The sequence below is a fragment of the Marmota marmota genome, unplaced genomic scaffold (genome assembly GCF_001458135.2).
Source record: "Marmota marmota marmota unplaced genomic scaffold, marMar, whole genome shotgun sequence".
Lineage (NCBI taxonomy): Eukaryota > Metazoa > Chordata > Mammalia > Rodentia > Sciuridae > Marmota > Marmota marmota.
This window is the reverse complement of record NW_025999853.1, coordinates 10,950,829-10,972,612: the sequence shown is the minus strand read 5'-3', so window position 1 is coordinate 10,972,612 and position 21,784 is coordinate 10,950,829. Positions and strand designations below refer to the sequence as shown.

Here is a 21,784-nt window from a genome sequence, read left to right as displayed (position 1 = left end):
TATTCAATGGAGAAAGTCTTTCCAATGAGATTATGTTAGACTCTGTTGACCACATCTCTTCTCAAGAATAGTGCTCAGCATGCTACAGGGACACTGCTACATCGATGTTCATAGCAGCACAATTCACAATAGCAAGACTGTGGAACCAACCTAGATGCCCTTCAATAGATGAATGGATAAAAAAATGTGGCATTTATACACAATGGAGTATTACTCTGCATTAAAAAATGACAAAATCATAGAATTTACAGGGAAATGGATGGCATTAGAGCAGATTATGCTAAGTGAAGCTAGCCAATCCCTAAAAAACAAATGCCAAATGTCTTCTTTGATATAAGGAGAGTAACTAAGAACAGAGTAGGGTCGAAGAGCATGAGAAGAAGATTAACATTAAACAGGGATGAGAGGTGGGAGGGAAAGGGAGAGAGAAGGGAAATTGCATGGAAATGGAAGGAGACCCTCAGAGTTATACAAAAGTACATACAAGAGGAAGGGGAGGGAAAGGGAAAAATAATACAAGGGGGACAAATGAATGTCAGTAGAGGGGGCAGAGAGAGAAGAGGCGAGGGGAGGGGAGGGGAGGGGGGATAGTAGAGGATAGGAAAGGCAGCAGAACACAACAGACACTAGTATGGCAATATGTAAATCAATGGATGTGTAACTGATGTGATTCTGCAATCTGTATTTGGGGTAAAAATGGGAGCTCATAACCCACTTGAATCAAAGTGTGAAATATGATATATCAAGAATTATGTAATGTTTTGAACAGCCAACAATAAAAAATTTTAAAAAAAATGTTATTGTAGCATTCTCTTGGTACCTTTTAATCTTTGCTATATTTATAGTTATGTATCTCTTCCATTAAAAATATTAATGTCTTCATTTTTTAACATTTTCAAGAGGTTATCTATTTTTTGCAAATTAAAACTACACTGAGATTTCATCTCACTCTCATCAGAATGGCCATTATCAAGAATACAAGTAACAATACATGTTGTTGAGGATGTGGGAAAAGGGTACACTCATACATTGTTGGCTGGACTACAAAGTGGTGCAACCACTCTGGAAAGATCTTGATTCATTTTTACTGTTTATATCTAATTGGGTGTGGCCAGAAAATGTGATTTACTTAATAGTTGCTTCCTGAAATTTGTTCAAATTTGCTTCATATCTTAGTCCATAACCAGCTTGCAAATGTAGATTCTTTAACTAAATTTTATATTGTCCATTAAATAAAACTTGCCAATAAAAAAAAAAAAGAATAGTGCTCAGAAAAGCATTGTCAATATTTTTTTTTCTGGGACTTCCCCTTTTTCATACCTTCATAGCCAAAGCCCTACTCAACATGATTGACCTATCATTCACATTGTTCCCAAGTTCCACTTACCACAGTGCTGTCCAATAAAACTTTCTGTGATGATGGACTATTCTAGATCTACTTTGTCCAATCTAGTAGCCACTGTCCATGTGTGGTTATTGAACACTTAAAATGTGACCTGTGTGAAAGAGGAACTGACTCTAATTTAACTTGGTTTAAATTTAAATAACCATATACAGCTAGTGGCTACTGCTGCAGACAGGACAGATTTGCAGGAAAAAAAGTATTTTTAGAAGAAAAAGATAACATAAGGCAGTTGATCATCTCCAAAAGATATAAGGGGATCCGATTCATCCTACATTGAGAACATTCTGTATGAGTTTCACTCAGTTACCAGGGACTCTTGGATCCTCTAAATTATCCCACTCATTTCTTATTTAGAATTGATGTTTTTGAGTAACAGATAGGTCCATTTATGTTGATCAGTGAAAAAACAGTGGAGAATTCTTGAAATAGAACATTTGGAGATTGTTTGTCTTGGTTCACATCCTTTGGGTAGACCTTCCAACTGAGATCCTCTCAGGGCAAGGAGAGTTCTTGGATTCTGAGGTGAGGAGAATGAGGTCAGAGCTAAACTGAGAGTAGCAAATGGCAACTCTTGATTGAGCAATGCAAGCCAAAACATACCCGCAGACCACCACTCTTTTCTTCTTTCTTGGTAAATTCAGGAGAGTGCACCTTAGTTTTTCAACCACAGGATTTTGAACCAGAAGTCTTGGGTTGAAGTCCCTGCTCCATCTCCTACCAACTGGGTCACCCTACACAAATCACTTAGCCTCACTGTAAAAAGGGATTGAAGATAGTAGGCCTCATAAATAATACCTTCTTCAAAGTCAAGGAGTGAAGATGCAAGGAGATAATGTCTTGGGAATCACTTTGTGTACTTGCAAATACTGTAGAGAAGTCTTGGCAATCACTACATTTATATATCACCTTTACCTCTTAAAACTGCTTTCATGTTCATTATCTCATTTTACCTTCATAACGGTCCTATGAGGGCAGGAATTATTACCTGTGTTCTACTATCTTTTAGTATAATAAAATGGGGCCCACAGGATCTAAGAGACTTGCGTAAGTTTATACATGTTTGACTGTATGATGCCTGGGTTCAACCTTGGCCCTACTGAATTCTCTTCTAGAACTTTCTCTCTAAAAAGTAACCAATAGATTTAAATTTAATGTCCAGAAATTATGCTACAAGATACAAAATGGAATTATTTCTGTTTTGTAAACAACCCAAGCTGCAACATGAGTCCAAAGCTGAATAATCATAACATCAATATATTGATGACAGGTGGTCATACATTGTGCCAAGATTTTTATAAATATTTAATCCACATATAACTTTATCAGCCCCATTTTTACAAATAAAGAAACAGAGGCAGAAAATTGTTAAGGAATTTGTTCATGGTCCACAGAGCTAGTAAATGCCAACCAAGAATGACGGTGTATTAGTTTACTAGGGCTGCTAGAACAAAAGTACCATAAACATGGTGACTTAAGCCACAAAAATGTATGATCTTCCAGTTCTAAAAGCCAGAAGTCTGAAATCAGTTGTCAGCAGGGTTGGTTTCTTCTGAGGGCTGTGAAGGAAAAGTCTTATCTAGGCCCTCTCTCTTAGCTGTCTCCTCTCTGTTTCTTCATATTACCTTCTTTCCATGTGTGCCTGTGTACCATGTTGGATTAGAGTTCACCCTAATCTTCATTTAAATTTGGTTATATCTACATACAAAGATATTTTTTATGGATTATAAAACAAGGTCTCATTCTGAGACATTGGGGATTAAGATCTCAACATAGGAATTTTGGGGGTAGGATGGGACACAATTCAACATACCAGATACAAACCCAGCTGGCCAGGTTGGTAGGACTCCACATTTAAGCATTAGTCTTATAGCTTCCTGACATTATCTTCTTGCTTTCTGATAGGGACAACTGTTAAGACCTAGAGCATGATACTTGCTCTTCAAAATACAGACGTAGAGCCACTGAATAGAAACTTACCCTGTAAAAGTTCTTAAGCTGGAAAAGTGTTGCCCAAAAATGTTTGTTTAAGAGACTGGTTTCCAGCTTACTAGGCAATTTGGCATGGATGACTTTTCTCATAAACATTTACAAATATTCTACTCTGAAATGAAGTTAATCAGTAAACTACACAACCTCTGGCCTCTCTCACTTCTTACCTAGTCTCATTTTCAGTTGCTGTGAATTAGCTAAGAATGGTAATGCAGTTTCAGGGGTTAGAAAATCCAATTCAAATTAGTCCTCCCCACAGCCATACACCGTCGGGATTTGTTACAGAAATGATGAATGTGAAGCCTGCTAAAGGTAGGATACTGTTCACACGAGGTCCCAGGTTGAGATTTTGCAGCTGGACAGAGGAAATCTGTGGGTCTTTTGCTTGAGATTATAGCAGTAGATCTCTATCAGAGATGATTCAGTCACATCTAGAAGATGGGGGTAAAAGGTTGGGTTGGGTGATTTTTATAGGGTTCTAAGCAGGTGAGTATCTTATTGAGACTAATTCTGTTTTCTCTAAAATTCTTTATAGGATATTAGGTTCAATTAGCACCATTCTTTCAAATTAGCACCATTCTTTTAAGTCAAGTGAAATGTGAATGTTAATGTCAATGCACACTTGAAAAAAATTAAAGTACATTGTTTAATGTTTTATTTTAAAAATGGTTAGCCTAAGGTCTCAGTAGATCATGAAGTCTATTTAGTGACTAGTATTAAAAACTGGAACAGAACAGAGTAGAATGTCTAGAAATGACAGTGTGTCCTTCAAGAATTAAATGGGTCATTTCATGGAAACTTTCAGTTATATGTGTTTAAGTTTGGGTAGGTATCATGGTATAAAATGTATTTCAAACTAGGGGATGTGATAAAAAAACAATAAATATAAAATAAGAAACGTGAATGTAATAAACTAGTTTCACAGTAGGTTTCTCCTAATGGTCTATGGCAAATCAGATAAGTGAAAATTTGAGCTGTAAGACTTAGGCTACTTGTGCTCTCTGAATTAAAATATACATTATAATTAAAAGAATGTATAATATAAATATTATTTAAACACTTTTCTCAAAGCAGAAACCCTCCTTTTAAAATCTCCACCAAAAAAAATTCTAAACATTTTTATGATAATTATAATTATGAATGTATTTTTGACCACAGACTTAGCAGCATACCATTTTGTTTAAATGTGATGTCTCAGAGTGATTGACACCATATTCAGAAATGGAATTAGTTGGAAGACTGGGGAAGCAAATTTTCTATTCCTTTCAATTTAACACACGTTTATTAAAAATTTACTATGTGTCAGACTTTGTGTCAGGTGCCAGAAACAATAGAAAGGGAATATAATCTGATTATTTTCTCCTCAAAAGTTCAGAGACTAACCACGATAATAACAAAAATGTACTGAATGTATGCATAATGTTTGCATAGGCACCATCACTTTATATTCTTTATGTTAGTGCATCCGTATTACCACCTTTGATATAGGAGCTACATTATTCTAGCTTTAAGGAGGAAGAAATAGAAGCTTAAAGAAGTTCAATGTCTTTCCCTAGTTCACACATCTAGGAAGCTGCAGGTGACTTGAACGCAGATTTTCCCACTCCTAGTACACTCTTAAGTAGTTTTCATACCACCTCAAGTTTAGCATGGAAGAAAAGCCTTGAACAAATAAAAGTGTACGTGCTTTAGATAAGCACTATAGTAGAGGTGTGTACAGCGGGTAGGAGAGATTAATTCCACCTGAGGGAACTGGGACAGAACTCAGCGGAGGAGGTCATTCAGCTGACAAGGCAGGGAGAGGCACCAACATCACAAAGGCCTGATGCCAGGATCAGCAAATAACTTCACAAATGAAGTCGTGCGGTCCAGCCAAGACACCATGGATTATAGGAAATGAAGGAAGGCAAAAAGGCAATTTTTCTGTTCACTTTGATTCAATAAACAGTCTCTAGACATTTGCTATGGTCAGCATTGTGCCAGAGATAAAACAACAACAACAACAACAACAACAACTAGATGGAACCTGGACTCTTTCTCAGGAGTATCAGAAACTGAAGTCATGGGAAAATGCTGCTATTATTATTGTGAACCTGATTCTCCCACTTGGGTGCACAGTGGTTCTGGTCACAAACTTTTTATATGTCTGATATGACAATCATGAGCCACATGTGACTATTTAAATTTTATTTACTTAGAATTAAGTAGATTCAAAAATTTAATTCCTTCATATCACTAGCCACATCTTGAGTGTTCGGTATCCCCATGGGGTTAATAGTCACCATATTTATAGGTATGGAACCCATCATCTCAGGCAGTTCCTTTAGATGATAGTCCTTTAGAGAGTCTATCAAAAGCTAGAAACCTACTCAGAATTCTGTTTTCCTTTTCAGGGATTCTCAGACTCCCCTGGAGTTTATCCATGTGTTCTTATTTAAAAACTCTTACCTAAACTTTCATGGAGATTTTCTGACTCCTTAAAATCCACTAAAAAAAAAAATCACATACCTTAAACTTGAATCACTTTACCTGCCCCCCACCCCCTTTTCTTCTGTGTCACAAAATGTCTTTATTTGCTTTCTTAGTTCCTTGTCATTCCCATCCCTTAACACACAAATGAGAGAAAGGCTAGATCCTTTTCTGTCTCATTCACCATTATGTCCTCAGAGCCTCACACAATGTCTGCCAGTAGCAAGTAAGTGTTCAATACACATTTATAATGAAAGAACTGTCTCATATTTGTGTCATCAAAACAGATTGTGTTAATAAGTATGAATTAGCTATCAATTGGCTATCATTAAAATAGGGATTTTTCTAAGTTCTTTGGGAAACAGCTTGTCTTTTAGTGGTACTGGACTTATCAAACTTTTTTCTTAACAACCATATTTTATATCAGAACTACCATCTAAGATAGCAGGACTGGGGGTTAATGGTCCCATTTTATGGAAGAAATTGGATCTGCAAAGGGTAGGCAATTGTTTAAGAACTCCATATAATAGTGGATATTGTTCTGGTCCAACCATTTTGGAATATGTTGGCCATGTTTTTTCTTTGCTTGTAAGCTTTATGCATATTTACCTCTCTAGTTTGTGAGCACACAGTGAAATACTTTGAGAATAGAAGCATTATTTACTATTATTATGTACCATTCTCATATTTTTGCCACTTTATTGTTTGGCATCATATTATCTATATCTTTGTAAAACGTCCTATGTTAATTTAGATGATTCCAGAGAATCAATATGACATCAATATTATCTGGCCTGAGTTGAATATTATGTTTCTTGATTATGGAAATATTTGTTTTGTTGAAATAATGCTCAGAGATCTTAAATTGTTTGAGAGGAGAAAAAAAATTGTCCATTTCCTTGGATTCTACAGAATCCAGATTCCTTCAGTAATTGGTTATTTGACTGTGGGTGAGTTGCTTAACCTTGTATTTGAGAGAACCTGGGCTGTAGGGGAAGAATTAAGGGAATATGCTGGAGGATAAAATCTAGGGATGAGCAAAACTAATGTTTTATTATTTTTAAAGTTCTTTTCCATCCTATTCACTCTGGAGATTTTAGTCACATTTGGTTATGAAACGGATCACAATTTTGCTTATATTTTATCTTTTTTTCTATAATCATTTCATATTTTTATTTTTCCATTTTGTGGGTCCTAAGGCAAAGCAACATTACCAAAATTTTTCATCTGTCAGCTGTACTGATTTTTCTGCTGGCTTATGTGGATAAGTTGGACATGAAAGAACGGAAATTGATTTTTTCACAGATACTGTATATTGTGTGCTGTTAGTCATTTCCTGGGTCATGGCAGAGCACATTCTTTTTGACAACATTTAATATGTATATACCCCACTTTGCCATTGTAGAAAAGTCTTGAATTCTGATGCTTATGAACTATTAGTCGTATGTTTATGAAGATTTTAGAATTAAGAAGAATTAGAACATCATCTAGCACAATCTTCTCTTTATAGATGAACAAATGGGGAGTAGGGTTGTAGTTCAGTGGTAGAGCACTTGCCTAGCAAGTGGGAGGCGCTGGGTTCAATCCTCAGCACCAATATAAATAAATAAAATAAAGGTATTATGTCCATCTACAGATTAAAAAAAGAAGAAGAATAGAGAAGATGGAACATGGAAAATGCCTGGGGAGAGGCAGAGCCTCACAGGCTTAGTTGCAAGGTACATGCAAACAGAGGCACTGAAAAGAGTAACAAACTCAAGTAAGAGAGCAGAAGAAGAGGAAAGCTTAGCCTTTCATGCTTTTGAAACATCTTATATCTGAAATTCTCCCAGAGTGTGATTCAGTGCAGGGGCTCTGAGGTCAGACTCCCAAAGTTCAAATCTCAAATCTCAATTACTTAGGTACGTAGGAGTAAAATTGCTTGACTTTAAAAAAAATGGTCAATGGATCTTTTATTTTATTTATTTGTTTATATGCAGTGCTGAGGATTGAACTCAGGCCTCACACATGCCAGGCAAACACCCTACCATTGAGCCACAACTCCAGTCCCCAAATGATTAATGTTTACAAATGGCTGCCACAGGTTATTTGTAAGTGGGCCATAATAATATTATCTACATCATGGGATTTTGTGGGAAAAGAGAGTATACAAATAAGTACCTGGTCTAGGAAGGACTTTATAAAATTTTCTGCCAACAATAGTAATAATATTAAGCATCTTTTGAGTACTTCAAAGAGCATTCTACCTATATAGAATTCTATCTATAAAATTGCCTATTTCAAATTCCAAAAAGCATTAGAAAGCTTTTTTTTTTTTTTTTTTTTTTTTTTTTTAAGTTTGGCACAAACTTATTTGGTGCCAAAACTGCATCTAAATGGGTGTGAAAGTATTTATGGTTATTACTTATTCTACTTTATTTGACTATTCATGCATTTCACTGTGGAAGATATTATATTTGACTCTTGGTTTGTCCCAGAGTGTTATATAAATACCACTGCATTCTATTCTGAAATCCAAAAAAAAAAAAAAAATTGAAATTCTAAAACATATGTGATCCCAAAAATGTGAATCTGTATTATCTCATTCAATGATCTATATAACCTTGGATATAGATATTTTCATTCCAATCTTGCAGCTATGAAAACTGAGCTTCATCAATACAAGTAATTTGCTTAAAGTGTCACTGTTCATAAGAGATGGGGCTGGGATTTTGGTTTAGGGTTATCTAACAATACTTTGATGAATCACACACATTTACATACTCTCTTATTTATTTATGTGTATTACATTTTGCATCTGCTTTTTAAAAAAATTTCATTGATTATATATATCAGTGAGATTCACTGTTACATATTCATACATATATGCACACAATATAATTTGATTTATTAAATTTTTTTAGCATTTTGCAAAATTCAAATATTTTTATTTTCTAAAGAGCTATAATTTATGTTTATGGGAAATAGAGACATTTTTATAACCTGATAGTTTTTTGTTACCTAGTGGTTTTGTATATAAGTAGCCCATTGAATAATAATGATCATAGGAACAGTAATTATTATTCCTATTTTAGTGTCAGATATAATTTATTGAGTATTTCTTATGTGCCAAAATTAACAAAGTACTCAGCAAACATTCTCGTTTAATACTTACATCAATTCAACAAGAAAACAGACTTATTATGAAGAGAAAACAGACTTAAGGATGTTAAAGACATCATCAACTGCACACACATAGTGAGTAACAGAACAGGGATTTGAATCCAGATAGATCCCAAGTACTGTTTTCTTGTTTCTTTCCTTAGCTCCCCCTTTGTTTTATAGTAATTTAAATAACACATGTACATGGAAAAATATCACAAACGGTAAAAAGATGGTATAATCTCCTACCCCAGAAAATAATGCAAAAAATATCAGCTTCCACAGTCCCCACGACACTCCTAACAATTATGCTAAACTACCTCTTTAATTTCTAGAATAATGACATTAATTTGAGGTTTGTTGCTTTTATTCAGGTATGCTAACAGAACAAGCAGCAGGTCCACTGGGACAGAATCTAGATGTGGAGCCATATTCACAGTACAACAATGTTCAGTTTCCCCAAGTTCAACCACAGATTTCCTCATCATCCTATTATTCCAACCTGGGTGTCTACCCCCAGCAGCCTGAAGAGTGGTATTCTCCTGGAATATATGAACTCAGACGAATGCCAGCTGAGACTCTGTACCAGGGAGAGACTGAGATGGCAGAGATGCCTGTAACAAAGAAGCCCCGAATGGGTACATCCGCAGGGAGAATTAAAGGGGATGAGCTGTGTGTTGTTTGTGGAGACAGAGCATCTGGATACCATTACAATGCACTGACCTGTGAGGGGTGCAAAGGTAAGCAGCCTGTGATTGGCAGTTTTCTCTTTGTTCAAGTTCTACTCTATTGGCTATTGAAATCCCTTGAGCTGGATGCTTCCTTTTTCTCAGATAACTTCCCATTTTTCCATCTCTGCTTCTGCCTCCTCCTATCTTCTCTATCTTTATTGGACTGCCATTGATCTTTGGGAAAAGCACATCAGAGTATTTAGCTTAGATATAAATAATCTTTCCCATATTCACAACCTCACAGATGGTTAAAAGGAATTTTGACCAAGTTTAGGGAGTTGTGGGTTTGTTTTTTTGCTGTTTATTTTTTAAGAAAAGAGAAACCGTTGAACTCATTTCTTTTAAAATTCAGATCAAGGGGAGTGAGACTTCATTCAATAAATGTTTTAGCATACATTTTAAGGGGCAATTATTATTAAATCCTGTCTCCCTTTATGTATCTTTTCTTCCCCTCTCTATATCTAGCAATCCCTATTCTATATTCAGGTCAATTTGGAGGGGATGGGGGGGGGTACTGGAGATTAAAATATTTTCAGCATACTTTAGTTAACTGAGAAAGAAATTGAGGAAGAAAATGGGCAAAGAAGTAAGTAATAATAGCTTAAATTCAACAAATATTCCATTTAGATTATAGATCTGTGAACGATGCTATAGAAGACTCTATAACAATTTATTCCAAATGGATAAAATATATTAAATATAAAAATGACTAAAAGACCCTTATTATTACTCTCCCAGTAAGGGCAATGATAATAAGTTTGTAAAATTTCAAAGGAAAAGAAGAGTGAATTCATAAGTTCATCTATTTAGTTTTGTCTTTAATCACTCAGCAAATATTTTTAGAACGTGTAGGTACTCTGCTAGCTTGCAGGATATTGAAAGCTGAATAAGAATTATCCTTTGAACAGAATCTATTGGATAATGTGCCAAACTGGGGTTTCCAGATGTTAATGATTGCTTCAAAAATAAACAGAGGATCCAGTCACATAAAAATAGAACAAGGACATTTTAAACCTTTGAAAGTTTAAATGATCAGATTACATTAAACCATAATAATTGCCCCTTAAAAACTGAGTGTGATTTTCTTAGAATTTTAAAGCACTGTTTTTAGTTTTGATTAAAATGTACTAATTGTACTTGTTAATGAGGGTCAGTGTGATATTTCAATACTTATATATGATGTATACTGATTGAATCCTGCCTCCCTTTATGTACCTTTTCTTCCCCTCTCTATCTCTAGCAATCCCTATTCTATATTCAGGTCAATTTGGGGGGATGGGGGGTACTAGAGATTGAACTCAGGGCCACTTGACCACTGAGCCACATCTCCAGCCCAATTTTGTATTTTATTTAGAGACAGGGTCTCACTGAGTTGGTTAGCACCTTGCTTTTACTGAGGCTGGCTTTGAACTTTTGATCCTCCTGCCTTAGCCTCCTGAACCACTGGGATTATAGGTGTGGCCACCACACTGGCCTTTTTTTTTTTTTTTTTTTTTTTTTACTTCTACATGTGAGAAGAAACATGAAATTCTTGTCTTTTTGTGTCTAGCCTATTTCACTTAATATCATGTCCTCTATTCCCATCCATTTTGCAGCAAAAGACATTATTTCATTTTTCTTCATAGCTGAATAATATTTTACTATATATATATGGATATCATTATATCTATATCTATCTATCTGTCTGTCTGTCTATCTATCTATCTATCCCACATTTTAATTATCCATTCATCTGTTGATGAGCACCTAAGACGATTCCATACCTTGGCTACTGTGAATAGTGAATAGTGCTTAAATAAACATGGGTATGTAGGTATCTTTTTTTTTTTCTTTCAGGAAATGGTTTATTGAATCATTCAATTTCCTTATATGCTTTTATATCCAAGAAAGATAATGAGATTTTCTCAGGTTTGAAAAACTGTTTTACAGGTATCTTTTTGATATGCTTATTTCATTTCTTTTGAACATATGACCCAACAGTGGGATAGCTGATAGATGTTATTTTTAGTTTTTTGAGGAACTTCCATATTGTTCTCCGTAATGGTTATACTAATTTACATCCCCACTCACAGTGTACAAGAGTTCCTTTTGTGACATATTCTTGCCAGTGATTTTTTGGTAATTGTCATTCTAACTAGGGTGAGATGATATCTATTGTAATTTCAGTTTGCATTTCCCTGATAGCTAATGATAGTGAACACTTTTTTCATATATCTTGCTATTTATATGTCTTCTTTTGAGAAGTGTTTATTCTGATCAGCTTGCCCATTTTTTAAATTGGGTTACTTGGTCATTCACCATGACCAAGTAGATATTGAAGGATGCAAGGATGGTTCAATGTAAATCAATGAAACACATCATATCAAGAGATTGAAGCGGGAAAATCATCCGATCATCTCAATAGAGACAGAAAAAGCATTTGATGAAACCCAACATTCCTTTAAGATAAAAACATGAGGTACATCTGGAGCTTCCTTGAAAGAAGATCTTTCATGGATGCTTCTAATGTTGACTCATATTGCTTTTATTAATTTCCTTGTGGTATCTTTTAATGTAATGAAAGATTTCTATATAACAAAAGAATGAATCCAAATTTTAAAAATTCAATATAAATAAAATTACAAAACCAATAAAATAATAAAATTTATTTGTTAGTTACATGATTTTGGTCAGGAAAGAGAAGCCCATACAGGATATATGTGCCTGATATAAAGTAAGTATGAAGTAAATGTCTTTTGAATACCATAATGAAAATTTACATTCATTGCTGGTACTTAATTAGTCCGCCAATATAATATATCTCCACTTTGTAAAAGTACATCCCAAAGGTTTTTATAACATTTAATCCTTTCTTGCTTCAAATGATAAAAAGCAAATACTACCTCTCAGTCCCTAGATCTAGTGACAATTTTTTTGAATGGGCAGAGTTATGGAAACAGAGACCTGCCTACTTATGTGACGTTGAATTAAAAAAAAAAAAAAAGGAGGTTGGAATAAATCTGGAAGGAATTGCTAGTTAGACAGCAAGCCAAAATATTTCCTGGTTTAAAATAAACAAAAATAAAAAATAAACCAAATTAAAAAAATAAAAAAAAATAAACACAAATAAATGTTCTCCAGGTTGTTTTGAGAAACCAACTGCTGACTCATGTACAAGACTTTGTAGTATCTCTAGTCAACTAGTGGCCAGGGCTGTTACTCTAGAAAGCAAAACTAGAACCAAAAAATGAAGCTTATAGGATGGCACATTTGGGGCTTAATTCAAGAATTAATTTTCTGATACTAACATGAGGGAATTTCAGCAATGAGATTGGCTTCCTGCCTCTGGTGATACCAAGTAACAAGCTCCTCAATATTAGAATTCAAAAAGAGGTAGATGAAGAAGGAGCTTGAGTCCCCAACAGGAAATTTCTGCATTGCATGAGAAATTGTATTATGTGGCTTCTGAGGTCCTTCTTCAAATACTTTAGCACCATTTCTTACACTATTCTAATTATTTCATGTCTGTGTGTCTTGTCTTCTGCAGTAGTTTGTAAATTTCATAAGTAGACCCTCTTACTGAATGAAAGAGAATGACAGACAAGAGTTTCTAAACCTTGTCCCTATTGACATTTCAGGCTGCCTAACTTTGCTGTGGGGAATGTTTTGTATGTTTAGCAGATACCAGTAGCAAGCCCCACTTGATGCCAGTGACAAACCCCAAATTTTACAACAAAAAATTTTTGTTCTTGGGGAACAAAAATCTCACCAACTGTGAACCACTGAGATAGAAAGTACTATTATGCAGAGGTTCTCAAACTTCAGCTACCTCTGGAACTTTCTTTTTTCTTTGTTTTTGGTAGGGGGCCGTACTGGGGATTGAACTCATGGGTACTCGACCACTGAGCCACATCCTTAGCCCTATTTTGCATTTTATTTAGAGACAGGGTCTCACTGAGTTGCTCAGCACCTTGCTCTTGCTGAGGCTGGCTTTGAACTCTCCATCTTCCTGCCTCAGCCTCTGGAGCCACTAGGATTCAGGCATGCTCCACCATGCCCAGCTAGAGCTTTCTTGAAGGAAGCTGTTTCTTGGGTGCTTCTAATGCTGACTCCTATTGCTTCTATAAAATTCCTTGTGCTATTGTGTTTTTTCATACAATGAAAAGTTTCTATATAGCCAAAAAACAAAACCAAATTTACAAAATTAAATATCAACAAAACTAGAAAAGCCAATAAAATGTGTTGGTTATGTGGTTTTGTTGCTCAAAATGTTACTAAAGCACAGGTTCTTTTGGGTTTGTTATGCCTGCACCACATACCACATGAGGCGTCAATTCTCTACTTCATTTGTCTGTTCAAACAATTGGTTCATCCAAACCTTGTTTCATGCCGAGCTCCATTTGGCCATCCTTAAGCAGGGTCCTGTCATGCATCTTACATTTACCCCGGCCATTTTCTCACGGCTCTTGATAATCTAGTCATACTTTTTGCTGTTAATGAAATCACTGGCACAAACAAAAATGAGGGCAATTAATTTGAATGTTAATATAAGATAGTCATTGAGATGATCTGGAGAATGCTATTATTAGTTTTTAAGACTGTCATAAGATAGAAATGTAAAAGTAATTTAATATGTGTGAAGGACTTAGAAAAAAGTGCAGCACATAGTCAAAACTCAATAAATGCCTTTTGTTGTTACTGTTATGGTCTTTGCATCTGTTTACACAGAAGGTAGTCGAAAGGTGGCTGTTTTCTGTTTGTATTTACAAAGGTTGATGCCCAACCCATTATCACTTGTTTCCTAAGGCACTATATTTGACATTGTTCAAATTACTAAAAGTCACTTTAATTTGTTTGTGTAGATTTGTGCTATTCACAGTCTGGTTCCTGGTCCAGCCATATCAGCATCATCTGGGAATTTCTAAGAGATGCTAATTTGGAGGTCCTACTCCAGGCCTAGGAGAATCAGAATTTCTAGGAATGAGACCCAATGCTTTTGTTTAATAAGCCATTCATTCTAAAGTTTGAAACTACTGATGTAAATTATTCTAAAAAGGCACTTGATGAAACTCATTTGGCCAAGCAGCTTGGTTGAGTGTTCTGATTGTGAAATCCACAAGGAAAGGAACAGAAAACAGGAGGAATGCTCCTTTCTAATAAGACAGTTTGTAGATAAAAATGCAGACTAGAACGTCTAACCTAAGTCCTATTTTTTTTGCCTGGGGCGGTGGGGAGAGAACATGTGTAATTTATTCTGAAAGTCTGATTCGAAAGAGAATTCCCAATAGAACCTACAAATTTCTATGCCAATTGCTGATAACTTGCTAATTCTCTTAGTTTCTTTATAATTGGTAAGTCGGTATTATTGTACCCATACAAAGGAGAGAAATAAGGCTATCATATCAAAAGAAGCTGAGATTGAGAAAGGCCAGTGCTAATGATTTATGAGATGTATGTAACTAGACTTCAACAGTAAAACTCAATCATTCTCATGCCTTATACCAATTATAATTATAGAAGAGGAAATTGAAGCATAAGAAGTTAATCAACTTACCCAAGGCTTCAGAGCTAATAAAGGGGTAGAGCTTCAAAACTACAGCTCTTAACTCCAACTCTAGAAACTGTAAAATTGACTACTAGCCTCTTCATTGCTTTCCCACTAAGTGTTCAATCTATTCTTGAGCTATTAGCTCAAGGTTAAGACTGACTACTTCAGTGGCCAAAGGAAAAAAGTCAAGTGCTCCATTTAGGTTTTAAACTATCAGTGTTTTATAAGCATAGGGAATAAACTCCTAGAGTCTGTATCATCTTCTAAGAAGGGAATACTACAGTGACACTTGGTTCTTCTGAGAATTCTGGGGCATGGCAGCATGATCATAGCCAGACTAGTAGGCCAGGACAACCCTAGGAAACACCCACCTTAAAGGCAGGCAGGGGAAGAGAAGTCCATATAGGATAGAAGTTGGAGATAGGAGGCTATCAGGAAAGTACAGGAATTTAGGAGACAAGGGACAGAGAAAGTGGTCAGAGGAGAACTTACCTTTGGAAAAATGTAGGAAGGAGAAGCTAGACTTGGACATTTTTTTTTTAACAGCTGAGTACGATAGAGCTTTTTCATTGATTTTGATTTGAGACTTTGCCCCTGTGGTGTCAACAAAAGGACAGGTGTCAAGAGAGGAACCAGAGGGAGCCAGGGAAAGCCATGTCCTATGCCAGAAGTTGTTTTGTTTTTTGGGTTTTGCACCGGATCAGTCTCTGTTGCAACTACTCAACTCTTGCCTGTGTAGCACAAAGGCAACCATATCAAGGATGGTCATGGTTGTGTTCCCATAAACCTGACTTTCAAAAATAGGCAGGAAAGTAAAAAACAGAGTCAGCTGTCTGTAGTTTGCTGACCCCTGTTCTTGAGCAGTGACTCTTGAGGGTCAGTATCCGAACTAACTGAAAGCGTGTATCGTGAAAGAGCACAACATTCAATGCACCGACTGTATGTGCAAGAAATGCAGCCCTGTTTTGAATGATTGGATTTGATTGCACTTCAAGCCCTGATGGAAATTTTATTTCATTCAATTAAGGATTGAATATCACAGGGTTTTTGTGAGGATTAAATCAGATTATTAGTATTATTCCCCTCACTCCTACCAAATCTCTCTGGGTTTTTGTCTAAGTACCAGGCTTAACATAGAGCAGTGGGAATGGAGTTCTGGTCCTTAGTGCTGTTGACACAGTCTGACATCTGGTCTGCTCTTCAGTTACCAAAAGGAAAGTTCTCTGTGGCACCATCTTGGGGTCCTGAGCACAATCCTCCTTCGTGTCTGGTCATGTCTGTCTGCTTCTTTTAGCTTGGGGGTAGGTTCCTGAAGCTGCTCCCTTGTTGTGCTAGGACACCTGGCTGTCTCAAGAAAGCATGCAGCTATTTCATGTGTTCTCTGCCATGCGGGGCTCAGGGAACCCCAAGGGCCTTCCCAGCCCTACCAAGGAAAGGACACTTTTGTTTTAGGAATCCAAATAATATGGAGTTTCTATCAGCTATCAATCCACCCCTAGGATTTCAGGGTACCAGAGGGACAGAGTTCAGGGCCTTCTCAGGTCTAGCATAGCTTAGCTCTTGTAACTTTCTCTTTGATTGATCGCACCACTCAAAATGGGGGAAATTTCATCTAGTATTTGGGAATCAAGGGCTTAGGCTTTGCAGACTGAAGAGTTAAAAATAGGCTTCTTTGTGGTCTTTTATGTTCTCTTCAGAAACAAATAAAAATTGTCTTAGTTTAGCAAATAAGGAAGGGAGAAGGAGAGGCAAGGAAAACCAGAGGGTGAGCCCAGAATGGGGTAGAGTGTGAGTGAAAGATCCAGGGCCCTGTGCCAGGCATGTCTCACAGCTTAGGCGACTTTGTTCGCACCCCACATCCACATCCCTTGGATATCTGTGCTCACCAGACACAAAGCAAATTTTACTCTATAGTGTTTCAGCAAAGGGAGCGTGGCTTTGGGGACTGACCAGCCTGCATTGAATCACGTTTTGCATTTCTTGGCAGCATAAGCAAATTAATATATCAGTCAGAGTTTGGTGAAATAAATCAGAAACCACTATTTCAAGCAGAAAGGAATTAATACAGGAGAAATTAGAAGGGCCAGAAAGAGGTTGTATGCCGACGAGGGTGCTCAGAGCCACATTGCAACTCTGCTTTGCCACAGTGAAGAAGATAGGGACCTAGGAAGCCATGACAAGAATGGTTGACCCCAGGAATTCACCACCAGCTGCCACCTAGGGATTGTGAAGCTGCCTTCACTGCAATTTCTGGCTCCAGAGCTATGACTTGTCTGCTGAGTCTGCTTCTACGTATAAACAGCAAGTGCCCTGCGCCCTGTCTCTCCGCACCCTCAACTGACAAGCAAGATGCTGCCATGGCAAAATTCCAGGCTGTTCAGAGAGACAATAGAAGCAAAAGAATCATGGCTCTAGCCTCAATTCTGGTTTTCAGTGTCTTTCAAAGGCATCTTTATGGGAGAGGTGAATCATACCCACCACGTTCGGGGCAAGGGTGTCTGAGAAAGGTGGTGCTCCCCTTTCCTGCCTCTATAGTATAGACTGACAGTAGGAAGAAGGGTACAGGGAATATCAAGCTAGCTAGTCCCTATTCAATGCCATACTTTCCCTCTGTGAACCTCAAATCAGCAAAATGGGGATATTATCCATATCACAGGGTGAGGATTTTTTGAGGATTAAATCAGATTATTATATGTAATGTTTTTGTCATATCTCTTGCTTTAGAATTTCACTTCAGATCTGCTGACCTGTGAAATGTAAAGAAACATGTAAATGTGAAAAACATGTAAATGTAAAAAAACAAGAAAAAAAATCTTAGAAACAAAACAAAGATCATAGTTGAATTTCTGGATTTCATTGGGTTTTAGTTCTAGTTCCATTAAGAATGTATTCATTCTCCTGAATGCTTTGTCATAGACATTTATGGCATCAATAACAGAAGTTGCAGTTTTAAATGTTTTAAAAAGTAATAGCAGCGGAGCACAAGCGTAGTGCAGAGTGATAATGGCTGCCATTTGTTTGGCCCTAGATCATATCAAGGGCTTTCTTTCTCTTTCAGTTATCAGCACAGTTTATGGAAATGTGATAACATCTGAATGAATTTTGATTCAAACCTTAACGAACAAAACTCATCTGCATCTGACTGGAAATTTCAAATAGCTGCATTTCCTAATAGGTCAGTGTCTGTCACATCTATCTCAGTGCCAGGAGTTTACATATCAGGGAGAGAGAATAGCAGAATTCTTAAAAGGTATTGTATGAGTGACCAGGTGACCCTACTGGCCTTCTGAATATATTTTTATATAATACCATGAACCAATGTTAGACTTAGCTCTGAGGTTTCAGAAAAGCTTCCAAAATCATTGAAACTATCCTGTCATAGAATAGATGAAAATGTTTTTGATAGAGCTTTTGTTTATGAACATTTGTGAAAGTTATGGGGCTATCATATAAACTTAATGAGATCCTATTTGAGATCAAGTGAGGTCTGAGTTTATAAGTTTACTAATGATCCTAATAAACTCCTAAGGCCAAATTGTCCTAGAGTATGATGCAAGATGGGATTCCAAATTATTTCACTGCATTGGAAGGCTTTTGCAGTAAATGTTGTGAAATCATGGGTAGAGTGGGACTCTGAAGTTAGACAATTCCAAGTGATTCTCTTCCCAGCTGTTGTAAATTGGTTAACATCTCTGGGCTTCAGACTCCTACATGTAAAATGCAGATGATAAAAAAGATGATGATGAGAAGGGTGAGTGGATGATGGTGATGATAGATAACACACATCAGGTGCTTACTATATGTAGTCACTGCTCTGGAACTTTCCATGTGCTAACTCATTTAATCTTCAGGACAACCCTTTGAGGTAGGGATCTACAGATTGTTATGAGGATTAAACAAAATAATGGCTACCAAGCAATTAATACCATACTTGCCAGTGGTAAATTCTCATTAATGTCTGTCATTGTTACTATGATTATGGAATTGGGCTTTTGTTGGAAAACTGAGACATCATTTTTAAAACACCTGACTTGATATTTTGCACACTTACGTGCTCCATAAGCATTAGTTCTTATTTTGTTGATGATTTCTTCTCATTTTATCATTGTTATTCCTCTGTTCACCCAGCCTCCTCAATTGGAATCACACTATCTTCTAAACTTTCTCTCTTCCTGTTAATTAATTCATTCATTAAGTTCTTTATCAAACATTATTAAGTAACAATTTCTACACCAGGCACAATTCTAAGATTAGATAGTCTGTGAACAAAACAGACAAAAGTTTTCTCCTCATAGTCACTACTTTGAAGCAATATTGAGAAAACCGTTTATATAATGTAACTGAGCAAAAGTAGACAAAAAGGAGAAAACAGTAAAACATAAAAAAGATTTAAAAACATAAAATCAATAAAATAGTATATGAAAGAACATATGGAAAATGACAGAAGAATGATTTCCAGTGGATGCAGATAGATATTTCAAATAAATATAGAGGCAATAAGGCAAGACAATAAATACTAGATTTAAACAAGAAAAAACAAACTGTTTAAAGTAAAAATACAAGCAATATATAGATATGTAAGTGATGATTAAAAGAAACTTTCCAAAGTATAAATTATTGAATGAAAACAGTTACAAACACAGGATCGAAGAAGAAGAGGAGGAGGAGGAGGAGGAGGAGGAGGCGGAGGAGGAGGAATAATAATTCAAGCAGCAACTCAGAGGGTAATCTGTAAGAGTAAACCAGTTCTTGGCTTCAAGCAGCTACAGGCAACCAGCAGGTACCTCCCTTGACTAAAATCCCTTACTGGGAACTCTGAGCACTCCAGGGAAGATGCTGGGAATCAGGTTTCAGGTCTTGGGAGTTTACCTACATGGGGGGTCCAAATAGCTCTTAAAGATGGGTATAAAGGTCAAGCTCCAGGAGATTAGAACCCCTGTGTATCTTCTCAGGAGGCTCCATTGGGGTGAGGGGGTCATTGTATTTTTGTTTTCTAGTGCTTTAGAGTACATTACCATTTGATAAAAATTTTGTTGAAGTAATGAGTGCACATGATTCTAAAGCCAAATGGCAAAAAGGGAGTATCACAGGAAAAAGATTTCTGCTCCAACCCCCACACCAAGTACTGCTCCCCAGAGACTACTACTAATAACCTCGATCTTTCTGTCTTTTTGAACTTAGCTATCTATTTATTTAGGTCATTTGGATAGTCTTTGTTTAATATTTGTAGAACCATCTTTTCTCCCACAACATGGAAGAAAAACAAGAAGGGCCAGGTAAGGAGAAATGTCCTCTTGGACACCAGTCCAGTGTCTCTGCAGTTTGAAGCAGGGGAGCTAGGTGGGAGGCCAAGTCTAAGAGGACGACAAACCCCTCTTTAGATGTCCCAGGAGGCTTTGGGAGCTTTTCAAAGCTTAAATCTGGCAGTTGTTTTAGAGGCAACGTTTTCGAAAGTTTTGGAGGTACAACATACCTGCTGACACTGAACCTTGTTGAGATATCTCTGAGGTACTTTGCACATCTCCATCTACTACTGCACTGAATCTTCTTGTCCCCAACCTGGCCACATGTACAGCAGCATGTACTTATTATGCAGTGTCTAGAGTCTGGAGGAGTTCCATTTACTCTGTCAATCATCTGCATGGCTCTCTGTTTCTTGGTCAAGATGCACCAAGCTAACTTCATTGTAGCCACTTTTCTCTTGATAATGGTCTTGATGAACCAGTGGTTGAAAAATATGGGTCTCATTCTCAACAGAATTGGATGAGAGACCCTGAAGTATGTTGCACTTACTCTTGGATTGGAGTCACAGTGTCTTGAGAGGTAGGAGTTTGTTTTTTTTTGTTGTTGTTGTTTTGTTTTGTTTTTTGGGGAAAAGTTGGTCCTAATTATCTCAAAATAGTCATTTCCAAAATCCGCCTGATGAGGTAATCTTCAGAATGGAATCACACAATACCAGACAAAAATAAAAATAAGCAAAACCAAATGCTAACAAACTAAATTTTAGAAAAATGAAGAAAAGAGATACTGCCTTAGAGTTTTCCTTTCTTATCACATCTTTCTGTAATTTTAATATTAAGTGAATGCTGACATCATAAAATAAGTTAGAATGTGTTCTCTCTGCTTCTATTTGTGGAAGAGATTATAGATAACTGGTATCATTTCTCCTTTAAATGGTCAATATTGAAACCATCTGTGTCTAATGCTTTCTGTTTTGGAAGTTATTCATTACCAATTCAATTTAACAGATAAGTCTATTTTGATGGCCATCAATCCTAGTTTTACAATGACTTCAGTTGACCCTGTCAGGAATTAACCCCATTGATTTTTCCTATTGTTTCCACCTGTTTATTCTCAGAGTTAGTGCACCTGTTGCTGCTCTACACGTTACTTGATTGTTCATTAAAGGCAATTCAAAGAAATCCCATGACCCTGCTATGTTGTTGGTTCATATTTCATTGCTTATTACTAACCTACAATAGGACTAGTGGTGAGGCTTGACATATTCCTATATTTTCCTAA

The 21,784-nt window shown here is 36.5% G+C and overlaps 1 protein-coding gene across 6 annotated transcripts in view; it reads left to right on the top strand.

Moving 5' to 3' along the window:
- Positions 1-21,784, top strand: part of Nr1h4 (nuclear receptor subfamily 1 group H member 4) — a 76,068-nt gene that overhangs the window by 22,731 nt on the left and 31,553 nt on the right. For 3 of the 6 annotated variants that reach the window (XM_015482879.2, XM_015482878.2, XM_015482880.2), the window contains one exon: positions 9,379-9,744. In XM_015482879.2, the coding sequence (XP_015338365.1) occupies positions 9,379-9,744 (366 nt within the window). Of the gene's footprint in view, positions 1-3,553; positions 3,707-7,499; positions 7,582-9,378; positions 9,745-21,784 lie in introns of those variants that run through there. The other 3 variants (XM_015482877.2, XM_015482876.2, XM_048803258.1) reach the window with 2 other exon arrangements.